The following is a 13169-nucleotide window of genomic DNA, read 5'->3' on the forward strand; positions in this document are numbered from 1 at the left end:
ATATCGCAACGTTCTATATATAGCTTTATTTACGCACTGAGAACTGAAAGTGTTTTGTTATTGTACTACTTCACAATAATTGTCTGATTTACATTTCTCACGTTTGCTCTTCAATATTTGATATATCTATACAATAAATTTATATTATCTTTTCGAATATATTAGGATTAAGAAATATGCGCTTATCCAGCACCAATCGCTGTCCGATGAATCACATCGATATCATAAATTCTGGCATTTATAGGAGAAAGTGGGAAACTCGAAAGCGAAACGACCGACGGTTTTTGTGGTCGAAAAGAATGGTTAATCGTGTCGACAATTTGTTCCTGGACATGTCATTATCAGTCCGTGACGTTTTGTAATAAAACGAAACATTCCAGTCTTATCTGGCCTATAAATGATATGCATATATTTACGTTACAACATTAAATAACTATCTTTCTTTCTTCCTCTTTCGATAAAGATATACCTGCGTTTTATACAATTTTTTGTACCTGATGTTTCATCTTGTACTTTGAAAAATGTCTGCGTACTTTTGAAAAATAAAATATGTATATTTTCTCTCCGAAAAGTGTCACTATGTATGTAGGTAATTAAATTATGCGAACGAGCCGAGCTAATGCTCAACAAATCAAATTAACCGACGACTTAATACAATTACTGGGACAACAGAGTAGATCCTGAGGCTTCTTCTGTATGTTGTTGAACATCGTTTGTCAGTTTTCGCATGTCGATCGTCAGTGACGTTTAGTTTCCTTTTGCTTCTAAGTACGTTGGTGGAAAACCGCGTCGCATACACAAATCGGTAAAAATGGGCAAAGAGGACGCAGAAACTATAGCCCTGAAGAAAGAGTTGGAGGCTCTCATTGACAAGTGCAAGGTTTAAGCATTTTATAATGTTATATCTACGCGATTATAATTTTTATATGCATGAACGTTAAAAAATTTTGCGGCATAAATTTGTCCTTATCCTTGTTTTACTCGCTCCATCAGGAAGAGCAAAAGAAACAGCAGGACACGACGTTGGGGGAGGCGTGCAATGGAGTGGCAGACGCTCCGAAAGTTAAATTGTCGACTAAGAAGTTGTTGAAGGGGCATATCAATAAAGTCAACTCGGTGCACTACAGTGGCGATAATCGGTTAGTTCTAGTCAGCTTTTAAGTACCTTAGACGATCTATAATTCGTCATTTATAATGTGATATTTTACTTTTTCAAATATATACATATTTTATATATTTTTTCTATTAAACATAAGAATGAAATTATAAATAGAATTTCTCGAATTTTGTGGCTAATTACATAGATCGTCTAAAGCAGATTTCACGGATCCCTCCATCGCGAATAGATTTATAATAGAGACTTTATCGTACCTCATCAATACTGAGAGAATCATCGATGATCTAAATTGATCTACGCTTTCGCACGTGTAGGCACTGCGTGACCGGTTCGTTGGATGGAAAGTTGATCATCTGGGATTCATGGACCGGAAATAAGGTGCAGGTCATCCCGTTACGTTCAGCCTGGGTGATGTCGGTGGCTTTCGCGCAATCCGGCAACTTTGTCGCGTGCGGCGGTATGGACAACATGTGCACCGTCTATGACGTGAACAATCGGGACGCTACGGGATCCGCCAAGATCATGAGGGAGTTGCTGGGTTACGAGGGATTCCTGTCGTCTTGCAGATTCCTGGACGATAAGAAGCTCATCACCGGATCCGGCGACATGAAAATGTATCTGATTAATTAACGTTGAGGATAGATAGGCAAACTATACACTTTACAAGTAGTTGTAGCAAATAGCGAAAATACCTGATGTATTATATATATATATATATATATATATATATATATATATATATATCTCTAGTTGCATATGGGATCTCGAGGCCAACAAGAAGATGACGGACTTCGAGGCGCATGCGGGCGACGTGGTTAGCATCAGCTTGTCTCCCGATGGCAACACTTACGTCACCGGCTCGGTCGACAAAACTTGCAAACTGTGGGATCTACGGGAGGAGAAAGCCAAGCAAACGTTCTTCGGTCATGAAGCTGACGTAAATTCCGTCTGCGTGAGTATTATCAAGATATCTCAGCGGATCATACGTTGCGAATTTATCGAGTTCATTCTCTATATATCTGTACTCTTGTCGCTTTGTTCGTTCAGTATCATGCTTCTGGCCAAGGTTTCGTAACAGCGTCCGAGGACAAGACGGCGAGACTGTGGGACTTCAGATCCGATCAACAGTTAGCCACTTTTAAGCCGCCGAGCTCGAATCCCGGATTTACGTCGTGCGGCTTATCTCTAAGCGGCAGGTTCATATTTTGCGGCAGCGACGACAATTCCATTCACATATGGGATACGCTGAAGAACCAACACAATGGTGAGTCTATCGATTCGTGTCTCGTGCCGAAGAACTGTATTTTTAGAATGCAAAATAATGATATTAATAACATGTATGTGCTATCAGATTAATATCGTTGTATCAATCGCATTTTCGAGCATTAGATTTTCAAAATTCTTCTCCTTTGTTAACTTTAAAAACACTTGTTCTTATTTCAAGGTGTTTTGTCGGGCCACGAGAACAGAGTGACGTCGCTGAGCGTCGCTGGCAACGGGATGGCGGTGGCCAGTTGCTCTTGGGATCAGAACGTCCGAATTTGGGTGTGAACGTAGCATGTGATTTACGTGACTACACGTAGAAGTGATCGATGAGAAGACATCGGACGAAATATATTAGCAAAAATATATTGATGCTAAAAGTCGATCGATTCTTGCACGATATCTGCACAGCGACCCTTGTTCAATTATCAAGCTCTTATCGCCATAAGCTGCTGCATTTAGTTTACATTAATTAAGTCATAATCAATATCTCGATCAATGTTAAACTGCGTTCGCAACTTTCATCCATTGTTAAACTATAAGCGTTACAAAATATATACATTTCTTCTTCGTCGAGATATTGATTCTGGGTCCAATTTACATGTCGGAAATAAATCTCCGTTTCATGAACAATTATATATTAATATTATCTTTTCTTATCAGCAGTGTAGCTTACGAACGTATATCATTGTGCGTGAGTGATATTGAATAAATTCTAAAATAAACTTTCTTGCCGTAAAAATGGAGATATCTAATTAATTCGTAAGCCACACGTTTGGTTGTGGCAATGCGAGATACACTTGCATCGTTTATTTCTACAACATGGACATTAATTACACGGTTCGTTTCTTTTTCTATCGATGCTGCAGAAGAGTGCGTTAAAAAAATCGTATCGCGCGTGTGTCTTGAGATTTACTTACTAATACAATACAATTAGGGATTTGGTATATCAATTAGGCGTGAAGCATGGGCGTCAAAAATACTTGTGTTCTCTTCGGCGATTCTAATAGTCGCCAACGTGATATCATATACTTCATTTACGCTATTTGTTCTCGTGAGCATCAACCTAGGCCAGTCTAGCGACAAATATATGGGACGCGTGTGTTAAAACATTTTAAAACTTATGTAAGGTCTTTTATGGTGCGTCACAAAATTGCCAGCTATCACTAGCTATCCGTGGCGAATCTTTTCCTAGTCGAAGCTCGAGTTGAATTCTACATATATGTATATTCTATGTATAAATAAACGAGAACGTAAACTCTATTACAATTATCTGTACTGTACACAATAAACGTTGCGATGTTAAAAGAGATGATCTAGAATTTGGATTAATTTCTACCATGTAAATCATGATACAATTCTTAAATGGCTGAACGCGCACGAGGATAACTTACGCGGTGTCTAACATAAATATATACGGCGCGATTTCGACGGAATTGAAACATCGATCACGAGAATGTCTCTCTCAACATGGTCGGCATATCGTATGTATGTATGTATGTACAATCACTCACGATCCATTGCTCGATGAAGACCGATGTGATAATGACACTTAAGTCCGTGAAAACACTTTCAGAGACAGACACGGATTAGAATCCGTCCAGATGAACGAGCAGGGCGACGATCACTGTGGCTCCGGCTTCTTTGGTGGCCCACTTGCTGGACTCGCAATGCAGATCGGTGCTGTCTTTGTCGCCGGGACTGATCGTATACGAGCCGGGTCTTACCAGCAATTGGAACGCGGTTGACGCGTTCAGTTTCTTATTCGATTGAGTATCGATATATCTGTATGTAAAAAAAAATTGACAAGGTTAAATTAGATTCTAGTAAAACGATATAAAAGAGTGAATGTTTTTTTATATAAGATGAGAAGCTACTCACGGATACTTTCTAGTAAATTCGTCGGACGCAGCATACTTGATGCTGGGCGAGAAGGATACTTGCGGATTCTGATCCTCGCTTTTTGTACCCGCTGTCAAGTTGCTGACGTCTAATTGCTCTTTGGTCATAAGCTCTCCTCTATCTAGAATCAATCTATATATGCGCCATGCGTAAGTTAATTATATGATAAATAATATATAATCGAAAAGAGAGAATGTCAAATCTTATTACCTTATGGCATCTAATCGTGTGCCGTAAAACGCAACGTGCCACTTGTCCGTCGTGCTCTGTGGCATCTGATTAGCGTTAATGCTTTGCTTCAACGGGAACCTGGTCCAGCCGACTGGTATCGCGAACTCCGCAGGCGGTTCTCCTTTCTTGCAGATCGCATTATCGCCGTCCACATTGTAACACACGCTACAGTAGCACACTATCTCGTCGGCGGAGAAAAATTCGTCCGGCAGAACGAGCGACTTCTTCAGCTGTATGCACGCCTTCAAATACTCGCACTTCCTCGACGACGCGACGATGGTGGACCCGAGTGGAGTGGACGGTAACGACGACGGGATCAGCGGAATCGAAGACGCGTCCCGCGTTTGGTTAATCGCGTTCTGGCTCGGAAGTATGTTCCCGTTGAAGATCGAGTTGTCGCGCATCATCGACGCGACGTTGTCCCGATTCGCGTAGGATCGCGGCTCGTGGAAGCCGGAACAAACGTTGTTGGGAAGATCCGACAGATTGTTCTGTTGCGCGCCGCTATTGACTTGACTATTGGACGCTATGCTTTCGTTAATCGCATTGTTGGCGTTCGTTGCTGTGATCGCCGCGTTCAGGCTGGTCATGTTGCTGGCGCTCGCGACCATACCTTTCTGTATATTGATGTTGGTCGCGTTGTTTATCTCAACATTTGTACACTCGTTTCTGATGCTTAAGCTCACAAGCGCGCGATTCCCCGCCGAGTCGAGATTAGACTCGCTCGAGTTGTTCTCGGCTTGATTGTTCAATGACGTTTGTCCGGCGTTATCCAGGTACGCTCTGTTCTTGGTGCTTCGCGCCAACTCGTTACTCAACTCTGAACACGAGTCCGAATTGTTACTGTCAACGCTTGACGCAGCTTTGCTGGCTATGCTATTATTAGCCAGATTTGCGCTGTCAAAAGATAAGTACTCGGCTTCGAGGTTGCCATCCCTGGTGCTCGAACCACATTGACTCGGCACACTAGGGGACGTCGAGGACGGCGAGAGATCCGAAGAAATAGTCACCATCGCATTCTCCTTCTCGTGACGCTCTAGATCTGCTTTCTCGCGCGAATTTTCCACGTCTTCCGCTTCTACACTCGCGCATTCAATAGGAGCCACGAGCGCATTGTCGATGGCGACGTTCGTGTAAGTGGACTCCTCGTTGACACCCGCGATGGACACCTGCTCACACTGACCGTACAGATCAATCACGGCGAAGATGTACGGCGGCAGATCGGTCGCCGCCACACCCTGATCAATGCCGTTGATGAACAAGTGCAATCGATTGTCTTCGTCGATCAGTAGACCCACGATAGAGTTGCACTGAAGATTTTCCAAGCCGGCGCCGTATTTCGTCTTCACTCTCATGCCGTTGTGAAATATCCAATCGCTACAAATGATCCATGAGTGTTTCTTAAAACCGAGCGCTGTCAACGGAAAGCTCGTCTGTTTTTCCGGCGTTATGCAGGAAACGCCGCAGAGGATATTCGACACCCAACGTTCGTTTAGCTTCTCTATCTTCACTTGGAATGGTTTGCCCTTTATTAACGGACGACTGGACATTACTACACCTTGATTGTAACTGGCCACCCGCCTAGCGATCGTCTTTGTTTCCAGCTGAATGTTCCTGCCATGATTCTCGTGGAATTCGTAGCTCCAATCCCCGTCGCCAGCGGTTAGGCCAACGACAGCGGACTGCGTTGGTGTAAGTGTCGCCTCGTTCATCAATTTTCCCTCGGACACGTCGATAGACGTATCCATTCCCGCGTCGTTTCTCGGCGGCATAGGGTCCAGCAGGAGTTCCAACGAATCTTGCAACCTCAAACTGGCGTTGGGAGATATCGCGGGATTTTGCTGCTTGCTGCTGGTGATGTTCACGGCCACACTGCTGCCGAAGAGCTCGATCACCGCGTACACCATCTCCGGTACGTCAGACGCCGCCACGCCCATATCCTCACCGTTCATGTAGAACTTGAGGTTACCCTCGGGTGTGCGTTTCACGCCGATCTTGTCGTTCACTCGCAACCAATCCAGACTCGTGCAGTAATTCGAGGTGAGCGCGAAACCCATATGCCTCACTTCGTTACCCGTCAGATACCAAGCATCGCCGGGTATGGACGTCATACCGGGCACAAGATTCATCGATGTCAACCAGTTCCCCGTCTCGTTACTCAGGACGCCTATCCTCAGACAACCGCTCCACTCACGCGCTACTTCCTGAATCACGATTTCGAAAAGCTCGTTATTTTCCAATGGCGCGTCACTCAACAGCACAGCATTATTGTACTCCCTGCATCTGGTAGCCACCGTTCTATCATTGTTTAGTTGTATGTTCAGTCCGACCGATTCGTGAAACTTGTGCAAAATCTCCGTTTGCGCTTGAGGTTGAATCACCGAAGTCGGCTGTTGACTAATACTGTTCTCCGACGGTAAATATTGTTGCGTCAGAGGATCCCTGCGTTCAGGCAACACAATTGTCACCTGAAATAAATCAAATCTTTGAATTAATTATGCTGAAAAACGCGCGATTATTATTAATATTATATAGCATCATTCGTTATACCTGAGCGCATTGTCCATAGAGATCGATTACTGGATAAACGTTCAGCGGCAGACCCGTACAAGCAGTACCCTGATCTACTCCATCCAAAAAATAATGCAAGGAAGAGTCCGAACACCGCATCATTCCGATCCGATTGCCCTCAATCAATTTATCTAAATCGCAAGAGTAATTATTGCGCAATGTAACTCCGTCGCGCATCACCGTCGATCCTGAGAGCATCCAGGTGTCGTGATCGATATCCGTCATCGTAGACGGGAATTCCAATTCATCGGGTCTTATCACAGTAACGCCTGTAATTTTGTATCATCGAGAAATTATATGCAATAACTCTTTATTATTATATTTGACAGATATACAATTGGGGTAGTAATTACCTGCTTCTATAGCACCGGACCATCTGGCAACCATTTTATCTATCGTCACTTCGAACATTTCACCGTCGCGTAACGCGCGATTCGCAATTACAATAGCTTCGTTGAATTCACCCAGAGCTCGCGGTCTAGACGCTGTTAAACCGTTATTCGTGATCCTCGCATTTTTACCATGTACGTGATGAAACCTTAGATCGCTGTCAACAGATTCGCACAATTCGCATATCACATGTTCGACGATATAACATCAACATAAATCGATAATGTCTCTCAAATTCTGTCGCACCTGTACAACGTTGTATTGCTAAAACTGGAATTATTCGTGGTCGGACTGTAAAAGTCCACGTTATCGACTATAGTAGCTTGGGCAGCCTGTCCATAGAGATCGATCACCCCGTAGACTCTTTCGGGTACATTCATCGCGGCTACACTTTGATCGGCACCGTTCACATAAAAGTGCAGGGTCGAGTTGTCCTTCCTCATCACGCCCACACGATCACCGATCTGCAGACGGTCCAGATTCTGACCGTATTGATCTATCATCGTGGTACCGTTGTGCATCACGCCGTTGCCCGTCATCATCCACGTGCCGGATCTGCAAGCGATATGAGCCACCTTCGAGCAATAACATAAGCGGGTAAACAAACTTACCGCGCACTTTATAGTTCTAGCGATTGATTGTAAGATTGCTTAGAACCGATGCGCGCGATCTTACCTACCTGACATTCGTCATAGTAAAGGGAAACTCCAACTCCGTCGGAGAATGCGTGGTGACTCCTATTTCGATAGAACCGGCCCATTTCGTAACGATTTTGTCTAATCTGACTTCGAACAGCTCATTGGCCTTCAACGGTCTCGAAGTTAATACCACACCGTTATTAAAATCATCTATAGCGCTGTAACAAAATATTTATGTGCGTTGTTAGAAAAGATTAGATGCGATTTCGTAGGAAAAAATTTGTAGGATATATCTTTTCACTTACTTAGGTCTATGTGCCGTACGTCCATTGTTGATTACATCGGCATGTGTGCCACAACAGGGATGAAACATTAGTCTATCGGGCAGTTCCTCTTCTCCAATTTCTGCAAAATTCATTATATCATATATATATATATATATATATATATATATATATATATATATATATATATATATATAATTAACAGTACATTTCATTTCTGTGGAAATTCGATATGTATATTATTACCTTCGCTTTCCAGACCTTGTAGCTGCAATGTGTTTCTCCTTGTAACTAGATTTTGCTCTTCCCTTTCGTCGCGATCGACAATGGTTACTTTTACGGTCATTCCATAAAGATCTATTACACCCCATACACCTGCTGGTACTTTAGCGGCGATACCTTGGTTCAGACCATTTATTAAATAATGAAGATCTCCATTACTCTGTCTAATCATTCCCACGCGGTCTCCTTCCTAAAAAATGATACAGAAAAAATGTGAAGCAAAAGAGCAAAATAATAGATTCAGCATTATAAATCTGGCCTTATCTTACCCTCAATTCGTCCAAGTTAAACTCTCCGTATTCCCGTTGTGTACCTTTGCCGTTTGTTAAAATTCCACAGCCGGACATCATCGTCGTGCCGGAACGCATATTGGTCATTGTTGCCGGAAATTCTAGTGCTGTAGGACTATGAGTCGTAACACCAACTTCTATGCTTCCCGACCACTTGTAAACTAGTCTATCTATTCGTATCTATAAGCAATAATTATAAAGTAAATAAATAATTGTAAATAATTCTGATATAAAATCACGATTGCAAGAAAAAGTCGGTAAATCAAATTGCTATTGCAATTTACAAGAGTGCTCTTTAATAATCACTTTACACGTATCACTGAATACTTACTTCAAATAATTCATTATCCCGTAGTGGTCTATGTGTCATTACTACACCATTGTTAAACTCATCGAGCGGTCTCCGCCTCTCGGCAGTTCTGGCATTATTGGACAGCTTCACCAACGTCCCGACTCTCTCGTGAAACTTCAATCTATCTTCCCTTATTGCAGCGGGGGTGGGATTTTTCGGTAAATTAACATTTACATTAACATTTAAATTAACATTTAAGTTAGCGACTAGATTTGTTGTTGAGGAACTGGAGGTTTCACCCAAAACGTAATCATTGTTAATCTCGACTTCGTCTTTCGGCATGTTACACAAAGCAGCAAGTCTGGGATTAGCTACACTGACTTGTACACAATCACCGTACATATCTACAACAGCAAAAATATGCTTCGGAATGTTGCTGACAGCGATGCCTTGCGAAACACCATTGACGTAGAATATCAGCTCAAGCTGTAATTTGCAAATAGAACATTATTATTAATTATTATCTAGAGGATTATTAAATCATAAGATTAATGAGTTACAAATTACATTGGATGTTCGCATTATTCCTACAGTGTTCCCTTCTTCCAGATCGTTAAGATCAGTTCCATATAAATCGACAATTCGATCTCCATCATGAACTATGCCGCAGCCAGTCATAATCCAAGATCCATGACGGAGGTTTATGGCACAGGATGGTATTTCCAATGTCTCTGGATCGCATTCTGTCACTCCAATTTCTATACTGCCGCTCCATGATATCATCTGTACACAAAATGTATACATATATATATATATATATATATATATATATATATATTTCAGTTTTCTCAAAATCAATAAACAGATAAATGAAATTTCATAAAATACATATTAATGTGTGCGTTATTATATCCCTAAAAAAAAGTCTAATATTTCAAAAGCGCGAGGACACTCGATGAAAGAAAAATACAGGATGTTTTTACCTATAGACAAACACAAAACACCGCACCACATGTAACACACACAAGACATTCTGTAACCCACAATAATTCCGCAACAAGATTGATGCACTGTTACAAGATTGCTTGTAACTCGAAGGGAAGGAATTGTGCACCCGTGTATTCTATGTATGTGTGTGTGTGTGTGTGTAAACGCGCGCGCGCGCGTGTACCTTCTTGTCGATGGTGACTTCGAACACCTCGTCATCCTGGAGCGGCTCGGCGCTGAACACCAGACCGTAATTGTACTCGGAGAAGTTGCGCGTGGCGGTGCAATTGTTGTTGCTGAGGGTGACACGGTGGCCGCATCGCCGATGGAACATGTCGAACCCCGGGTCTCACCTCTCACCTCACCGTGTCGCGTCGTGCAGTCGTGCACCACGACGAACCACGAACCCCGCAGTCGGTCGACGAACGTAACAGCGCGCCGCCGCGAGGCGATGTATCGCTGTCCTTCTCGCTCGACTCGGCGGCGAATCCGCAGTCCCACATCCCACATGTTCTAGCTAGCCAGATACTAATGAGAGAATCGCGTGTCGATGAATAAAGTTGTAAATGAAAATGCAAAGGTAAATGAAAAATGTAATGAAATAATATACTTAAAAAATACACTTAAATAAAATATATAAATGTATAAAATGTTAATGTAATAATTATATATATATGTATAAAATAAAAGCCCCAGAATAAGGGGGCTGAGATGTTTAGACGGAAAAAAGAGAAAGAAGAGAGAAAGAAGACGAAAATATGATGTATACGTACATTTATATATATATAATAAATAATAAATGGCGGCGAGAGTGGATTTCTCAATTAACCGAGCAAATTCCATTTCTCGTCGTTACGTTATTACGCTTCCTCTGTATATGCGAAATGATAAAAAATCGTTTTATTCGGTCTTTTTATTAATCTCAGCTTTCTATCTTCTATCTTTTTTTACTCTTCTCTTTGCAAATTGAGAGTATTTATTTTTAAATGCAGTGTAATTTGCGCGCATGTATGCAACTGGATCAATTTGGATGCAATTAAATTTTTTTTTCTCCCACTATACTACATTATCAAAGCGTCATCTATAAGTTAATATTATAGTTTAGGAAAGAATTCATTAACGGCAGTTGATAAGTTAGTTAATAATATTTATAATATTTGCAACAGCGAAATATTCAAATATATTGTGCCGATACATTCAATATTAGAAACATATATATATAAATATTGTTGATAAAAAATTCTATATAATAATATTTTAATTACAATTACAGTTACAAAAACATGGTAAAAAGAGAATAATTATTTTTATATTCTTGTAATATAATAAAAAAATTTGTATAAAAAATATAAGTCGCTGTTTTCAGTATATAAAGAGTGTTATCTTAAAAGCTTGTGTTCAAATAATTATATGCTAAAGATATTTAAAGGCGTGTTATTAATTTTGTAAAGATTCTATTCTTTTAAAATTCCACGAAGAAGAAAGAAGAAGATGAAAGAATTTAAAATTAAGCAGATTGTGCAAAGAAAATGCACGTTTTTCTTCTTCTCTCTCTTTTTCTTTCTCTCTCATATTCACATCTTTATAATTTTTAATAATTAATAAAAATTTCTAAAATGTATTACAAAAATTGAACATTTTGTTCGACACGAGTTTAAAAGTTTAAATTAATATTTTTATCATATATTTTTTGCATTTTGCTGGACACGCCGCAATAAATTTACATGATATTAGTTATCATTGAATCTCTATATTTACAATCTAATTTAAAATATACTTATGATAGTCTTAGTGTGTTGAAAACTCGATAAGTGATAAGAATACATAACAACATCAAGAGAAGAGTATAAAAAAATATACTTTATCACTTATATTGTGTCAAATAATTTAACTCGTGTAATTTTCGAAGATACAAACAATTATTTGATGTTTTTGGAAGAAACTTTCTTTATAAATTAAGAAAAGTTGCGAGTTTCATTAAGCTTCTCTTAAATTGAATTGATGATTTTTTCTTTTTATCTTCACAATTAACTCATCCTTTTTCAATTCTTAAGTTAATCAACACCGATCGACAGACCATTACGTGATAATTGATGTCGAAAGATGATTATTTCCAAAGAGAATCTTTCGTGTAAATCAAAGGTTTAAGTTTCATAAATTAAACTCATGGTCTACTTATAAACTACAGCTGACTACTGCTTTTTTGCTTTATCTTTGTGATTAATCCATCTATCGATCGGTTCCTTTTAGCACGCTGAATCACTTCTGATGAATAGAAAAATCGATTGCTCCATTTCGATAAAATGTTACATAATGAAAAACAAAAAAATATGTTTTTATGTGCGAAGAGAATTCTTCTGTTCACATCGAAATCTCGATGTTATATTATCATTATATATCTTTATTAAGTGCATAAAGATTCCGATTTTTCCTAAGTACAATATTTAAAGGCAATTTTTCATAGGTACACTTAATTTTACATTTTACAAATACATTTTTATACACTTTTCAATGATTATATAAAAAAGATTTTTAGATATTGACTTATCTAGAATTTGGACGTTAAAGAAAATGTATTTTTATGTTTCTGTAAAATTTTAATCTATTTATCGTTCTATCAATTTATTATATATATTTTTGAGAAATTACCTAAACCTAAATCAATTTTTGGGAAACGTTTTGAGAAAATAGTTTTGAGAAAAAAAATGCTTTTAAAGTTTTACTTTAAGATTATAAGTGAATAAGACTTTGTGAGTTTATAGCTCTTATTTGTTAATTTACTATTCTATGATTATAAAAAGTACTTTCTTTTTCCTAAAAAAGAATCCCTGCTAAATAGTGACATCAATAGTTCTGCGAGTTATTAAGCTTTCTTTTAACGCATTGGATGCAATCTTAATTCTTTCAAAGCGTTCGATGCCT

At 39.6% G+C, this 13169-nt stretch overlaps 2 protein-coding genes across 3 annotated transcripts; one reads left to right on the forward strand and one right to left on the reverse strand.

Annotated features, from left to right (window-relative positions):
* The first annotated feature begins 690 nt into the window (after positions 1-690).
* Positions 691-2999, forward strand: Gbeta76c (guanine nucleotide-binding protein subunit beta-2). Its single transcript, XM_083042296.1, has 6 exons — positions 691-880; positions 994-1139; positions 1432-1731; positions 1868-2069; positions 2165-2381; positions 2562-2999. Exons 1-6 carry the CDS (start codon positions 812-814, stop codon positions 2666-2668), a joined length of 1041 nt encoding a protein of 346 aa, XP_082898422.1. The 5' UTR covers positions 691-811; the 3' UTR covers positions 2669-2999.
* A 155-nt stretch (positions 3000-3154) lies between these two features.
* Positions 3155-10710, reverse strand: Neurl4 (neuralized E3 ubiquitin protein ligase 4). Of its 2 annotated transcripts, none has more exons than XM_083042280.1 (13): positions 10432-10710; positions 9828-10043; positions 9300-9746; positions 8948-9148; positions 8643-8868; positions 8418-8517; positions 8154-8330; positions 7721-8029; positions 7438-7631; positions 7064-7353; positions 4493-6981; positions 4262-4414; positions 3155-4165 (listed from the first exon to the last, which is right to left on the reverse strand). In XM_083042280.1, the coding sequence occupies exons 1-13, from the start codon at positions 10579-10581 to the stop codon at positions 3970-3972; spliced, it is 5148 nt and encodes a 1715-aa protein (XP_082898406.1). In that variant the 5' UTR covers positions 10582-10710; the 3' UTR covers positions 3155-3969. The 2 variants fall into 2 exon arrangements, with proteins under 2 accessions (XP_082898406.1, XP_082898407.1); XM_083042281.1 differs by lacking the exon at positions 10432-10710 and adding an exon at positions 10244-10388.
* Between the last annotated feature and the right edge of the window lie 2459 nt (positions 10711-13169).

The sequence above is a fragment of the Prenolepis imparis genome, unplaced genomic scaffold, assembly GCF_030444845.1.
Source record: "Prenolepis imparis isolate NDT839.2.m4 unplaced genomic scaffold, iyPreImpa1.0 SCAF_7, whole genome shotgun sequence".
NCBI lineage: Eukaryota > Metazoa > Arthropoda > Insecta > Hymenoptera > Formicidae > Prenolepis > Prenolepis imparis.